Source organism: Cheilinus undulatus, linkage group 9 (assembly GCF_018320785.1).
Source record: "Cheilinus undulatus linkage group 9, ASM1832078v1, whole genome shotgun sequence".
In the NCBI taxonomy this organism is placed as follows: Eukaryota; Metazoa; Chordata; class Actinopteri; order Labriformes; family Labridae; genus Cheilinus; species Cheilinus undulatus.
The window spans coordinates 37702879-37719532 of NC_054873.1; the positions used below are offsets into that span (position 1 = coordinate 37702879).

The following is a 16654-nucleotide window of genomic DNA, read 5'->3' on the forward strand; positions in this document are numbered from 1 at the left end:
ACAGCATTCTGCATAATGAGAGAAATTATGTGAAAACATAACTATACACTGTTGAAAACTAATGAGTCAGAAATGTCTTTATCTATGTTTTTTACATTCCAATCATGCATGAAAAGTATTGACATGGTGAGTCGTGAATGTTCTTGATGGCTATGTTCAGGCACTCATTTTAGGAATGCAGAAAGACAAAGAGGGCAATAAAACAGCTGTTAAGTGGCTCACTAGTTCACAGAGGGACATGGAGGCAGAGTGCTTGTGTGACAGGGTCATGTTGGTGTGTAAAGTAGCATCAGAGAAGTCCTGAAGTGAATGCGATGTCAGATAAAACAGGAGTCAGAATGTCTGGTCTAGGCTGGATGAGACACTGACTGTCAAACCCTCTAAATGCCTCCGTGTAAATCAGAAACGCACAGTGATAAAAAAAAAAGCTGGTAGGAATGAACCTGCAGTTTTTAAAATATAAAGTAAAATTCATAAGATTTCAAATTTTACAGCCACATGCCAGTGAGCTTCGGAAGCAGCTTAAGCTTATTAAGAGGTACAATGTGCATGTATTAATAAATCTTGACAGCTTCTGCAATTATGAATGCACAGTTGCATCAGTTTAACATTCTGACAAACATCAGCCATCAGCAAATAAAATGACATGAACAGAAATCAGATGTCACTGTTCATCTGTTGTATCTCATCCATGTAATGCTGGCATAAGGACTACCTAACTGCTGCTAAACAAGAGAAAAGTCACCTACCGGACAAACTCAGATGAGTTTGCATGGTGCAATGCAATTACATAAAAGAAGTGATAAACAAAAAAATGGAACTGGAACCAGAATTTAACTTGTTATTTCAAACATTACTACTGCTATTGGTCCCAACTTTTACCATTAGTACATCTGTAGGAGGAGATGACCAATTATCTGCCTGGCCAATTAATGAGGCTGACATTTAGAATTTGGCAGATTAACATATTGCCATTTTGTTCCACCGATATTTGATCAAATGGATAAAGTGTACTACTTTGGTTGTACTAAAAAGTGTGTCTTCCTCTCTGGCTTTATTACCCAGGCCGATGAAATTGGCAGGGGGTTATGTAAAGGGTTCCAGATCTTTGTTTGTTTGTTTGTTTGTATGTGTACAAGATAACTCGAGAACGGAAAGTCGGATCTTTACCAAACTTTCAGGGAATATTGGGATAGTGACAGGGAAGAATCGATTACATTTTGGTGATGATCCGTGCACCCGTTTGGTTTTTCTCTGACATCAAAATTTTGAACACTGTAGTGATCAATGGGCGCGTGACTTCCTCGGTGGCACTGCTTTGGCGTGGGTCTGCCGCCTCAGACGGCCATTCTAGTTCTCATTTTATTTGGTTAGATGTCACATGAGTTCTAGCCAATCAACACATCAAACTGGCCACCACTGACACAGTAAGGGAATAGAATCACTCCCTGATTTTTACAGTGCTGCTCTGAGGCATTTCTCTTGCAGACAGACCTTTGGCTCATTTCTTTTTTTTTTTTCCAATTTTTTTTACCATGTAATTAAATTTTTGACACATTAAGAACACTTTTCATGTCATAAAAATGCATACTGGTTCCACATATTGGTTAAACATCAGATAACTTTGATTCTGTCATCTCCTCTATCATTAAAATCGGTTGTTTGAACTGTGGCTATCTCAAGCACAGAAACAGCTGGTCAAACTCATTCTTGTGCCCTCAAAATACAAGATGTCTGCTCAGATTGTCTGAGGAGTTTGTTGCTTTTGATAATTATCTTTTTATATCAAGAAATCTGCTCTTTTCTTCGTGACGATAAAATAAATTAAGCTCATTTAGGAGAAAATGAGCACTGTTACCTCAAGATATTGATAGTTGGATGTGTGACTGATTAAATCTTCAGAAATATCTTCTAGTACTTTCCAAAAGCCTTTAGAGTAACTATTTAAAAATTTCTACAGAATTATAGTTGCACGTTGTGTTACTATCCATGTTGCTGGAAAACTTGGATGCAACAAAATATTTTAACATTTTAGTTAGTGGCTCATAGAGTAAATTCCATGCAAACAAGTGAAAAAAAGACCTCCAGAAATCCTCCTTAGGGTTAAAAAAAACATCCAGGTATGATTTATATTGATTCCTTTTGAAACGTAGCCTCCTCCAAGCCTGAGAACATCGATATTTTTTAGCTCAGGCTGGTGCTCTTTACGATGAGAAACAGGGGAATGTTCCAGAGATGCCAAATGAACACACACACACACATTAGAGAGACTGCAGGATGAGAGAAGACAGAGTGTGTTTGTCTGAGATGAGAGGCCTGCCTCTGTGAGCTGCTCACAGCCTCCACTCTGATTGGCTGACTCAGTGATGAAGACCAGAACTCCACTGAGCATGAGCAGAAGAGGGTTATATAAGCTTTGTGGGTCACAAAAACTGGCTGCCACAGACACACACTCACACATACACACACTTCCTTTTTTTTGCTTTAGCTTCAGTGTGGAAAGGAAGCTGCATGAAAAGGTAGATTTCCCTTCCAAGTAGAGCCCTCTGAGCCCAGGAGAGGGAATGAATGTTGTTTTTATCTCCTATTAAGCACTTCATCAATTCATTACGCTGTTTAACACAGCATCCCTACTGGACCAGTGCAGCCCAGCAATGGTTATAGTCTTTTAATAAATAGTATAAATAGACTTGTAAAAGAAGCATCTTGATCAGAATGAAACTATCCTCCCATTGCCAGCCTAAAGCCTTGGAAGATATTTATAGCTGTTGTAAATCATATTTTTTCTTACAAATGGCTAAAATTATACTTTCTAATGTGGAAGGGGTTTCTTACTGTTGTTGACCAACAGAGAATTTCTCACATACCCTCAGTTCCAGGGTTGAAACTGAACTTTTTTGCCTACTTGCCACTGTGGCTGGTGGATTAAAAAATCCATCAGCTAATCATGTTTTTTAAAAGCCACTTGAATTTGCTTATATGATTTGATTAAAGTTTATAGTATTTAAGTATCCTATAAGTATTAAATGCCAAAACTACAAAAGAATGCATGCTCTGAGACCTTGCTCTTTAAAAAACATTATTTCCTTGTTTAGTTTATTAGTTTGAGGCTGGTCAGTCTCCATTGTAGCTATGTCCTCAATTGTTAATTTAACTAACTGAACCTCTACTGAGATGTAAAATTATAAACTTATTTTAAACATTTCTGATCTTATATGAGGATAATCATGGCTATGCTCTAAACAAATCAAGTAAAAGACTGATGTTCAAATTATGTTGTTTTCTGTCACATATCACTCTGTTGCACTACTTTTATTTATCTGACACTGTGGCTTGTAGGTTGAGCAAATCCCCCCCAACTGCACAATAACTCCAGCATCTGGTGGATGGCAGGTGCTAATTTCTAAACCTGCTGACCTCATCTCAGTAGTGTGATTTTACTCTTACTGTTTAATTCTACTCACAGCAGCAGGCAGATGTACTCACTGACACCTAAGCTCAGTTTTTTCACCTGTTAGGCATCACGAGTTCTTGGATTATAAAGATGGACATTAAAGCAGGCATTAGTTTGAGCTGCACATGCCTTGTCTCCATGTGAATCTGAATTCACGCTCTGCAATGTCTGTCTGCACCAAAATCCTTACCAGGGTTACGAAAATTAAACAAACTGAATACACAAGTGATGAAATGTGGATATTTGGGCCTTTCCATTGACTTTGCATGTGTGGCTCCATGAGAATCTCTTCTTGATTTTCCTTTATCTCACGCAGACATACCCGTGTCCAGATGGAGCGATGAAATAAAGACAGCAGTGGACTCTGTTGTCTGGCATTGATCTTCGGTTCACCCTGGACTCTGCATTCAGGAAGTCCTCACACTTGCTATCAATATAATTTATGACGGGCTGCCAACTGCAAAGATGGCGAGAGGACAGACAAAAAAATCAGATAAAAACAACCGGGACAGATCTTAATATGAGCATGTCAATCCTGATTGTGTCAGTACTCCTCACCAGTTACTGTTATCCACTGCATCTCCAAACCCCGGCGTGTCAACGATAGTGAGTGTCAGCTGGACTCCTCCTTCCTTAATCAGAACTTTGGACTGCTCCACCTGAAAAACAACATGCCTGTCATTAAGCACAGCACTGATACAGAACAAAACCTGCTTTCTCCATCTTAATCTTTGTTCTTCAATTGTTCTGTTGATTCTTTTTTTGTATTTGTGGAGACTCAACACTGTAAATATGATGCAGAATTACAGTTTGGCAACACAAATGTTCCCACACACATTGGCCTCCATGGTTTACTGTGTGACACTCTCTTCTCCCACTCAGGGCTTTGATGATGCATCACCATGCTGTAAGAGCTCCCACACAGCCTGCTGGGAGATACAGAGACACCAGTGTCTGCTGGTTGTATGTGTGAGGAATCTCATTGAGAAGCAGTGCATTTCACAGGGCCCTGACACGGTCAGCATCAACGCGCTGCAATATGAATCTTGTTAGTCTAATTTATGCATGACATTGTGTACTGAAAAAATTATGTAATTATAGCGTGATAGTTTCTTCCTTTTCAATTTTTAACATTTTTGCAGAGGAATGTGAAGACTTTAATCATAAATATTACATATGTTAAGATTTATTATTGATATGCTGCACTGCAATACTAATCACAATTCAACACAAATTATTGAAACAATAACACCAACAACAAAAAGAACATTTTTCTGGGGCTTTTGTTATTAATGCATTAATTAAGATGCAATTAAGGTCCAAAATGAGTGCACTAGTGGCTCAGTGGAAAAGTAAATAGTCATCTGCACCATGAGTCCTAAAAAATTTCACCTCTTTACTGTTCCCTTACTCTCCTTTTCAGTCCAAGTTACATACAAGTTCATTTTTCCAGTTAAGTTGATGTCATAATCTTGAAAAGGCAAATGGATTGGTCAGATTCCACGTGTGCCTTCAGGAAGGCCCATCTTGCAAAGCTCCAGTTAGCGGCATTTGAGGAGAATGAGGTTATGAGCAGGGTTTACTTTTACTGGAAGCCGACAGCAATGGCTTCCTTCGGTGTAGTAATTAGCTCAGATGCAGATATAGTATGGTGGCAGTCTTATCAGAACTGGGACACATTTCTTTTTTAAAACAAGATCAAAGAGCCACACTAAAGCTTCTCTTGGTGGAGAAGATGGTTTTACACTTCTCCCATCTGGCCTTAGCATAAGTTTAATCCATCAACAAGCTCCACCGTTCATAAATTATGGCAGCTCCTGCCTGTCGAGCTCAGGTAAATACTGAAGCTGTGCGTGCCTACTACCTGATTTTGTCTTGTCACTCTGATTGGCCCATGATGAATGGGATAGACAGAAAATGAGTTTAATCACCTTCTGAGAATTTTTTGAAAAGCCAGGCCCTTCCCAAATGCTTTGTATAGGAGATTTCCCAGATAAATGTGAAATATATCCAATGAAGTGCATATAATGAAACAGTCAGTCTGGTGTGTCAGATAATTAAGTTGACCCTTTCCTATTTCCTACCAAAAAAAGAGGGTATCCAATCAGCAAGTCAATTACTCTTAGTTTAAGACAGCACAAACATCCAAAATGACACAGTTTGAAATGCAAAAAAGTGGTTTTGTATTGAGAAAAAGGAGTTTAATGGGAATTAACTACAGAAGTTGTAAGATTAATCTTGATTAGAAATTTCAATCATTTGACAGCCCTACATTTTGCACACGATACGTCTGAAAGGTGTGCCACTGAATGACTACTGTCACTCATTTTGACGTTAGCCTCTTTCACAGCCTGGGTACTTTATAGTTTACTATTTAATCCAAATTTTATTCATATCCTGACTCCTATCAATACAAATTCACAACTTCCGTCACAGGCCTGCCATAAGTTAATGCAATCATTTCAGTAAAACTGATGGAGTTGAGGCAACCACAAGCTAAAGCTTCAGCAAACTCTCCCTAGATGGATGCCGAAGGGAGGTAGCTTGATATGGTAAGCTTATGCCTCCTACAGAGTGTGTGTTTTTAGCAATCTTATAATTTTCTGGCATGCTACACTGTGTGATATGAATCTCATAAGACCTCAAATTTGATGTGTGCATCAAGATATCACAGCGATCAGTCATCTTTCATCTGGGACAGCCCAAAATCACACAGTGTATACCAGGCTTTTGACATTGATGTTTCACTCTGCCATCCATTTCCCAAAAACAATTCACTTCTCTTTTAACGGTAATCAAGATGCAGGACATGTTTATGTATTCAGACAGACTGGTATTGACTTTTTTCTCTTGGGTATGTCGATATTGAGATTTCTCATGCACTTACTGGAGTGGTGTGGTTTTGTATCTGGGCTTTCAAGCATTTTTAGATTCCATGGAAGGGGAGTGTTGAAGCTGTAATAGGATGCACATTTCCCATCAAGGTCTATAGCAGCTGATTTTCATCCTTCTCCTAACTTTACCATATGTCTTTGCCCAATAAGTGCACAATAAAATATGAAGACCAACATATGTGACTGGTTTATTTATGTAGAGATGCTGAAAGTGTCTGGATAGAGGCTGAGAGTGTGATACTGGAATTGGATACTCTAATTGAAATAACCCTTCTAGCAATGGATGTGTCTGCATCATAGCTGTATGGCCCAAGCCCAGCTGATGTGCATTGCTATGAGATAGGTATGATTTTTCAAAGTCAAATTTCACAGATAGCTGTTATGCCTGCCTTTATGGTAGATTTATAACTGAGAATAGAAACTGACCTTTTGGATGCTGTCAAATGTGGACCATTTCTGCACAGATAAAAAAGCAAATGTCTCCGGGAAGCTGTATTTAGAGAAATTACCTTTATGAAAACCATACAGCATTATCTTATGTCAGGCAATTCTCATGCAAACCAGCATCCACTCTTCTGTGATGCTAAGTTAGATGTGCTGCAGCCAGTGCTGAAAGTATTATAGATTTGAGGTGCAAATACATAGTTTTCAGCATTGCATGAGGCGTAAAAAAGATTTAAATAACACATAAATAATACAGTCCTTGTTATATTAATGAAAGGCACATGGCACAAACAGCCAGCCTATTTATCTGTTGGGCTCCTGCAAAGGTGGTAAAGTAATTCCAGATCCAGCATACTTTTGTTAATGAAGTAGCTGCCTTTATTATTTCTGCATGTGCTTTAGTTGGAAACTAAAAAAGCAGATGGGCAAAAACCATTCAACCTCACAGTCACATATATTCACATTCAGTTCCACAGATCCATCATTTCCTGCAGCTCTTCTGCTGTTCCCTCGCTTTGCTGCATACTTTCACAAGACCATCTAGTTATTTTAGGATCCCCCTTTAACTCAAACTACAGCTCTCTCGCTCTAACACAAACATTCCTAAGCCTCTACAAACCTTCACATAATCTGTTTGACTACACAGCTGAGAATATACATCACCCTCCACAGCCATCAGACATATCTGAGTTTTATTGTGCATCCTGCGTGTGTGCTAAAATGCGTTTGTCCTGTAAGTGTCTGTGCATGAAATGTCCGCCATCTCCAAACCAAATCTGCTATTTTCACCATTTCCTTGAAGAAAAACAGATCGAGAGAAAACCTCAAAAATGCTGTCAGTCCAAACACCATCATTTAGAAGAAATACGAGCCAGGGGAATGCGAGTGAGGGACAGAACACGAGAAATTGTTCTGGAATATAAATACTCTGACCCTGTCTCTCTCCCTCAGCCTCCGACCACAGCACCAAGGGTGAACACTTATACGCACTAACTGCTACTTGCAAAAGAACATGTATGCCACATTGCGCTCATGAGGTTCACGCAAGGTTTGCTGTGAGGGATGAACGGAAAAGGGGCAGGGAAAAAGAGGTTTTTAATGTTTTCAGACTCAGTCAAAACAAAGTAAATTTAGCATTGTGTTGGGGCGCAGAGTGGAACATAACCGAACTGCTGTCATGGGGAGATGCAAAAGACACACCAACATCACCAATTTGTTTCTATAATAAAACAGGACACACTGCATGAGGGCTTTCAGGATGCAGTTTCTAAAATTACAAAGTGTGAGGTAGGAAAACAAGATGTCACTACTCAAGGACATGAAATCACTGACCTGATGCAGGTGGAGATTTTTTCTTACTTTGTATTCATATACCCCTGCGAGATTAACTCACTGAAGGAAGAGTACAGATCAGTGTTAATTTCTGCAGCTATTTTTAATTTTAGTCTTACTCTTTTGACTATATGTCTTAGTTTTAGTCACATTTTAGTCATTTCTACCTTTTTTGGTTTAAGTCTAGTTTTAGTCAACAAAAACTCCAAAACATTTTAGTCTAGTTTTAGTCCATAAAAATTCCTCACATTTTAGTATTTACTTTTAGTCCAAGCATTTATTCTCTTGCCAAAATCTGGTTCCAAGTCATGGTAGTATGTTCTATGTACCCTGCCAAACCTGGGTTCCTGCTTTCTACTGCTAAGAGGCAAAAGAGATACAGATGCATTTTTTGACAGATTTACCCACAGTGGAGAAATATTGTGGATTTTTAATGTCTGACAAAAACTAAATTAGTCATCACAGATCTATCTTTGGCTAGTCTTAGTCTAGTTTTCATCATGGAAAAAAGGCTGTTGACAAACATTTTTAGTCATAGCTTTAGTTGACGAAATTAACACTAATACAGATGAGACTCAAGTAAAAGTCCTACAGAGGTGAAGCATTTGACCTATCTGGTCTACCAGTTCAAGACACAATATTTACAATCCTGTGACATTTCAGTTCAGTTTCAGTTGTTTTACCAGGTGGTGTTGCATCCTGAGTCAGAGTGATGAATTTCTGAAGTACATTTCTGGAAGTAGATTTTCTCATCATTTTTAGGATTAAAAAGGAAAAATACATCCTTAAAGATGTTTAATAACCCAACTTTTGCCTTAAATCCAAAATTAAATCTGCAAGTGACCTCACGCCTGGATACAAATTTATGCAGGAATAATTTTAAAGATTATTTTTGGGGCTTTAAGCCTTTGACAGTAGGATGGGACAGCTGAGGAGACACATGTGGAGAAATGGAGGGAGATAAGAGTAAGGGAAGACACGCACCTAACACACCCCAGGACCAGGAATTGATCCTGGGGTGTGTCAGAATTGAAAACTATAGCTTTAGTATATGGGAGCCTGCTCTACCAACTGAAGTAAACCAGCAACTAGGCAGGGATGATTTTTGGGTTTTTCTTTCCATTGAAGTACAGAGCCATACAGTGGTCTCCTGGACAAAGTCCAATTTGAATCTGGTTTGCTAGCTACTGCTAGAAAATCTGGTCACACTACTGTGGGAATGTAAGAGTCACACCATTGCATCTTACAGTTACACATATTAAGCATTTCTTATATTTCCCCTTCACTTTCTTGTTCATTTATTCCATCCCTGATTTATGTCAACTTTAACAACTTTTCATTAAGAAAGAATAACTGTACAAGGATATGGGCTTCAAATACTCTAAAAACTGAATGTATAACCATCCAGTCTTGATACATAAGATGTTTGCACTGCAATCTATTCTCCTTTTTTGTAGCAATTAATATAACAACAGTGCAAAGTTAAATGAAAGCTCAAGGATAGGGTGAGGTTCGAACACCCAGAAGTTACAAAAAGAGGAGAAGCTGCTCACATCGATGAATTGATGGCTGAATGGACAGAAGGACACCAACAGACAGACAGATGGAGCTTTGAACTGCTGTCTTCTTTGCAAAACTCTTAAGGTGAATGGAATTTAATTTGAAGCACTCAGAGCGATGAGGAATCACATTTAAAAAATTCAGCAGTAACATCTCTTTACAAAAACAGTGTCCTAGATACTCGAGTAGTTCAAATGAAAACTGCTTACAGCAATATAGCACAGCTTCTTTAAAACAGTATTGCTGTTCACTTACATTTTTTGCACTGGAGAAAAGAAACATAAAGTTGGATTCCAGAAAATAAGGAGAGGGTTCGATCCACAAACTTAAAGAATAATGTTGATAAAACACTCCTTTAAAACACTGTGATCCCATTCAAATGTATAAACCATGAATTTTCAAATGAAATTTCTCACCTCCATGCCTACACAGGAGCACATTTGGATGTTTGGCTTTAGCTGGCTTCAAGGAAAAAGGCAGATGTAGATGTGTGGGTGAAACTTGTTTGCAAGATTGCATGTGAATATGTCAGTAGTAGTAGGAGCCAAATCCAACTAAAAAGTGATTTGTCATGATCATCTAAAGATAAAATGATTTTATTTTATTGGCTTTTCAGCAGACTGTATGTGTAGAGTGTAAGTGGGTGTTACATTTCATGGGAACATTCCTGACCTGCTACTAACCCTACTAGGCCCTAGGGGACACACAGGGACTCTCACCCAAGTCTCTGTTTTCTTTATCCCTCCCCTGTCCCTTCGTTCTCACTCTTCACTTTATTTTTGTGTTGGTCCATCCTCTTTAGCTACCTGCATCTCTCCTTTCCCCATCGAGGCTTCCGGCCACAACCGTTTCCCCTTAGCATTATAGAAGCTGAACTCATCATCCTCCTCTTTCCCTCCTCCTTGTAACCCTTCTCCCTTTTCCCAAACAGTTTCTCCTCCCCCCGTCTGTCTGTCCTCTGCACCCCACTGCTGCTCCAGATGCAGCCTCCCTCCTCCTCCTCCTCCAGTTTGTCATGACTATAAAAGGAAAAAAAACAGGCCCTGTGGCCTTGCCCTTTCCCACTTAGTTCTTCTGCCCCTCTTTCTTGCTCTCCTTTTCCACGACATATCCTTCTCTCTTCCACATCTGCAGAAGAATCTCATCTCCTGATCGCATTGTCCTTTCTCCTCCATGATCCAAGGCCTGGCTGAAACACTGGCATTGAAGCTAGATGATGTTTTTGTGATTAAAGAACTATATCAAAAGGTTTACATTCATAACAATTACATGGCGCTATTTAAGCTGCACCTTCCCAGCACACAGAAAAAAGTCATTTTTCTATCTTGGCCTTAACCTGTAGTAATGAGGTCAGGTCTAAGTAAAGCCCACAGACTTTGGTTCCCAAGGCTAGCACAAAGTCATTCATAGATCCCCGATATATGAACCTTCATCCCAAATGGTAGCTACTGGGTTTGACGAATCAATACAACTACCTAAAGGCAGACAAAAGCTCAGAGAAGTATACGTTGCTCTTTAACATGTAAATATGAGGAGAATCTAGGAGTGGCAGATTTACAGAGCTACACAGAGAGCGAGAGATATTGTCTTTCCTCCCTCACCCCTCCAGCCTGGCTCATGACCTTTTGTTATCTTTACCCAGACACAGTTCAGACAAAAGAGAAATCCTTTTGTTTTACTAAGAGTTCAGACACACAATATCTAGGAATGCATATGAGTCAAATGTTGAAGATATCTCATGAGTTATTTATGGCTTTTTTTGGGTTTCAGACCAGTATTGAAATAAGAGAGTTGGTTATGCTGGGTGAAGTATTTTTGCTGAGAGGTGACTTATTGGAGTTATACAGTATATTATTAAGCCTGTGAATTATACATCTGGGACTATTCTGACTTAGAATTTTCTGTCCTACTGGGTTTGTCTATTAATTATGAAGCTTACATTTATGTGAACTTGGGTCGAGCTTCATTTTTTTCTACATTTTTCTATTTCTGACCACTGATATTACCATTGTTTAAACTCCATCTGCAAGTTAAGTCCACTTTTGAGCTGGGTTTAAATGGTCTGGGAGAGTTTATAGCCTGCAAGCAGATATAAAGAAAGATATCAACCTGAAAAAAATGAATCCACTGGGTTTTCCTGGCTTAAATTTGGTTTATATTTCTGCACTGAATCCATGCTGTAGCTACCCCACAGTGATCTAAGCCACTAGGAGCAACGGTGCATTAATGTGTCTACGTTGATCTGCTGTACTCCACCTTAATACTAGTCAACAGTGCAATTTTATGCCAGTTCTTGGTCCCACTGCCACATTTAAAGCTTATTTGTGTACAAGAAAACATGGCAAAGGAAAAGTAGTTTATTATAAATTGGAGCTGATAAATATTGGTAATACTACAGTTACTACAAAGAAAAAAGAGGAGACATCAGAGAGGATGGAAAGAACAGCTGGCTGAGACAGAGGAAAAGGGATTTTTTTGCACACTGACAGACATGGATGAGGAAATGCATGTTGGATATTTTGAGATGCCAGCAGGCAGATTTGACTGACGGATTCAGCATTTGCAGCCATTTATCTCTCTCGGCCCAGTATGTCTGAAGACATGACTCAGCGACTGGCATTTAACTGGTGCTACCCAGCAGACCATTCACAGGGCTTGCAGTCTGTGTTGTTTCTATACATAGTTTGAGGAGGTTTATGATGGGATATGTGTGTAGGCCTCTATACACCTCTATCCAAACCTATGGCACATGCTACAACATAGATTTGACACAGGAGCATGAATCAGGCTTAAGGAATCAAAACATCTGCATAATTTTCACATCAGTCTAAGAAATACAGTTGTGTAGAATAAGACTTAAATCAGCCTTTCCCAACATTCATTGTGCTGCGGTCCAGTTTGAGACCTGAATATCTTGTGAAACAAATTACAAGGCACTGGTTGAAAAACGACAGTTTAGTAAAAGCAAAATGGAAGGACCTTGTAAATGAGATCTATGGAATGGAAAAAATTACGATGAAAATTAGAAATCAGCTCTCTGTTTTTGAAAAAAGATGGGAGAAATGGGAGAGATTCACAATGAGCAATACTCCAAATGATTCATTGGTTAAAACTGATGAATAGGAATGCAGTGCTCTATGGGTTTTTCTTTGTTTTGTTTTGTTTTGTCTCTTCTCCTTTAATATTTAATGTAAACGTGAATCCCATTGTTTGACTACCTGCAAGCATCTACCCACTCGCTGCTTTAAGCATATGAATGAAGTTCCTTGGATGTCACCCATACTAATTATAATAATGATAATTAATTACCATACTTAGAAGTGTAAGAAGTCAATCAAAGAATGTACTATTTGACTCTAATGTAATCTGCTATTTTATTAAAACTCAGTTACTATTATTATAATTTTTTACTTTGAGGATTTTTATTTTAATTTATTTTATTTCTATGTGTATGTTTTTATATGTATGTGTACATATGTGTGTATATGTGTATATATATATATATATACACATATACACATATTATTTCTTTTCTTTTCTTTCCTCCTTTTTTATTGGTTGTGGCTTATTGCTTTTTTTAAACGGTCTTGTTTGTTTTTTCTTTGTGTATCTGTCAAGATACATTGTAATATGTCATAATCTTGAAAAATGCAAATAGAAAAAAAAAAAAAAAAGAGTATCTTGTGGGGCCCACCAAAACCCTCGTACAACCATAACATGAGACTCAATTATCTATCTCTTAAGTATTTGTGTTTCATAAACAGGGAATTTCAATGCCAATGCTTTGCTTTCACATACAGTACATTAACATTTCTTGTAAAGTGTTTTTTGGGTCACGTGCAATTAATGAGCCACCACCATTTCTACTGTTTTAATCAGGCTCTGCAAAATCATTAGAATTTTATTTTCTAATATTTATCTCAACTCTCAATTTTACAATCTTCTCAGTTTAGTAGCATTAATGTTTCCAAAGACACTGATAAATTTTCAAAACTGGGAAATGAGCGGCAAAGTGGAATGTAAATTGTAACCACATAATTCAACACCAGTTAAACCATGACATGAGTTGTATACATAAGAAAAAATATATCGTTAAGGTGACTTAATTTAAAACTTCTGGTTGTGTTTAGTTACCTCTGAGACTTAAAATAATAACAAGCAATCAAGTATTTAATGAGAGTTTAAAACATTATTTATATTTTATTTATACTTTTTAATTTCTATAATGATTATTGTAGATGACCTCTTGTCGCCCACTAATAGGGCCCCGACCCATACTTTGGGAAGCTCTGACTTAAACCATTTAAGAGAAGTCAATATAGAACAACGTGCACAGCTGTATATCATTAAAAATCAACAATTCAAGATGATGTGGAAACTTTTATTCTTTGGTATGGAAAGATAATGCTCCAATTACATGACCTGTCCATGTTGCTCTGCTCAGCTGTAAATGGGTATGGCACTGATGCTGGAAGATTATTGTTGCATATTCAACTGAGAACTGTTTTTGTTGTTTCTGCCTCTTCTTCTACCCTTGCAGCAAGCATAATGTTATATAAATAGAGCTGCAAATAAAAAGCAAGTCATACTTTTGTACTGTGAAGTTTATGTTTTTCTTTTTACCCAGATGTTTCATGCAGATGTCTCAATTTTTGATTTAAAATCTAAAGCTGTGACATCTCTTCTTTCTTCTATTATAATCAGTGAGAGTGTATTTTAAGGAGGTAGAGGAGATGACAGTCTTGGAATATCTGTAGATTTGACCTACTTACAAGCCTCATTAAAAAAAAAACCTCCTAAACTTCATAATCTGGTGCAGTGTAGTTGAAATCAGCTAAGCTCACCTGCACAGTTTTCTTGATGCGCTGGGAGGGCCCGGGGTAGTCCTTGGAGTACAAATCGGTCAGGAACAGAGAGTTGATGAGTGTTGATTTCCCAAGACCAGATTCACCTGAAAAAAAGAAAAGTTGAAGGCTTAATAGTTTGTCTGGTATTGAGGAAATGCTAAAAAAAATCCAGCATTCAATTATTTATTTGACACAACAGAGCAAAGGCAACAATAGTCTGCTGGCAAAATGTTTTGTTCTCATGTATCGATTCTCTCAAATACGAGCTGACACCATGGCTCTCACACATGTGTGTGTACTTGCATTGCAAACACACTCTAATGGACACAATGGGCCTGAAGGGCTGGGGTCAGGGTGGAGAAAATAAAGTCGATTTATTATCTGCAGTGGAAAAGGTCAGGAGCTCGTCTGCCAGCAAGAAAAGCTTTAAGAACGAGGGAATGAAACACTTCCTCTCACCCTCTCCCTCACTAAATACACACTGTCCATTTCTCTAAATGCTTCCCTTGTACATACCTTCCTCTTTCTAGTAGTGTGCCAACTTTCCAATCCCTGCTCCTGTTGTGATGTTGGGGCAGCGGTCACACAAACACATTTACTCGACAGGGAGTCCATCCAGTCCAAACATACACATTGCATATTTGCACACATGCACACGATGCTGTGATTAATGGCTGAGCATCTGGCTCGTGTCTTTTGAAAAGACATGGAGGAGTGTTTGGTTGGAGGGAAGGAGGGCTGCTTGTCCTGGCAGGACCTCGGACTGACTCCCACTAAACCATCCCGCTGCTTCTCAGAAGAGGTGATTTATTATTTTTTTTTCATGATCTTATTATGTTTAATCACAGGGCCCATATTATGGTGGAAATCCTATTTCAAACACCATTCAGTCTTTCAGATGAGGGTCATCTGAGCCAGAAACATTCAGGTTTTTCAAAAACAATTACAGAAGCAGAGTTGATGGACTGTAATGAGAAAAATGTATGTGACTAAAACAATTTGTTTGAACTGATGGAAAAGCATCAAAACCACTGATGTCAAGAGCTCGAGCAATGCCACGTTGTTCCAACAGTCATTTACTGCAATCATTCAGATATGGATTTATTACTGGGTTGTAAAGAGGGCTACATTTTTATCCTAAAAATCATCAAAAGTGTAAGTAAACTTTGAACTCAAAGTCTACGTAAATTCCCAACATTTATTGCAATTTATAAGGAAAGAATCTTATCAGAAGTCCCCACAACTTCAAACTGCCAAGTCCCAAAACCAAATACTGACTGGGGTTAAGACTATAGTGGTGCAGTCCTCCATTTTAATTTCTTAATAATTAATATGTTTTGTATTCTGTTTTGGCTAGAGATGTACTGAGCCATCTGTGTATCCCTAGTTGTGTCAATTGAGTTAAATTTTCTGGCACCCAATGAGCACCAAACTGTAGGATATTCCCACAGAAAAGGACTGAATTCTTAGCATTATACTATTTATGTGACAAAACTACATCACTTTGTCACTTACTGTAAGCACTGATAGCACAGAGAACCCACTGTTTTTGTTTCCATCTCTAACTTAAAGAATCTCATTTGCTTTTGTTTCTTCATTTTCCTTGACTGAAAGAAATTTGCCTTGACCTCTAAGCGACAGTAAGTAATGATTGTTCACAGAGACACGGTCCAAGAGCAAAACTGAGCTGCTCATGTCAGCTAAAAAATGTGTATTGTTTCGCCGAGCATGATTGCTCTTCTCCTACAGCATCTGTTTGCAGCCAAAAAGAAGAAAACTGGACCTCTTCCATTTCAAAATGATGATCAGATGTTGCTCTAGGACTTCTAGATTTATGAGTCGTTTTACAGAGATCCAACAGCTGACAAAGTTGCATTGTGAGGCATGAGGTGAAATGAAAAATGCTTGTTGCGAGGAGTACAGAGGCTATCAAAATAAAGTGTTTTAACCCAGGTCTTACATAACTACTTAAAAACTGGTTCTAAAAAATGGTTGCATAGTCTAATCTGTCAATAACAGAGAGAAGGGAAAGCCATCAGACTTGTAGCTTTATCCATTATGATTTGACTTTACTTTTGCCTCAATCATACTTCAAGCTCTTTAGTGTATCCAGCAGGAATCTG

At 38.3% G+C, this 16654-nt stretch overlaps 1 protein-coding gene across 5 annotated transcripts in view; it reads right to left on the minus strand.

Moving 5' to 3' along the window:
• Window positions 1–16654, minus strand: part of LOC121514917 (septin-7-like) — a 62590-nt gene that overhangs the window by 17886 nt on the left and 28050 nt on the right. For all 5 annotated transcript variants that reach the window (XM_041795358.1, XM_041795357.1, XM_041795361.1 and 2 more), the window contains exons 3-5: window positions 14529–14635; window positions 4013–4113; window positions 3777–3911 (exon numbers count right to left, since the gene is read on the minus strand). In XM_041795358.1, coding sequence (XP_041651292.1) covers window positions 3777–3911; window positions 4013–4113; window positions 14529–14635 — 343 coding nt within the window. The remainder of the gene's footprint in view (window positions 1–3776; window positions 3912–4012; window positions 4114–14528; window positions 14636–16654) is intronic.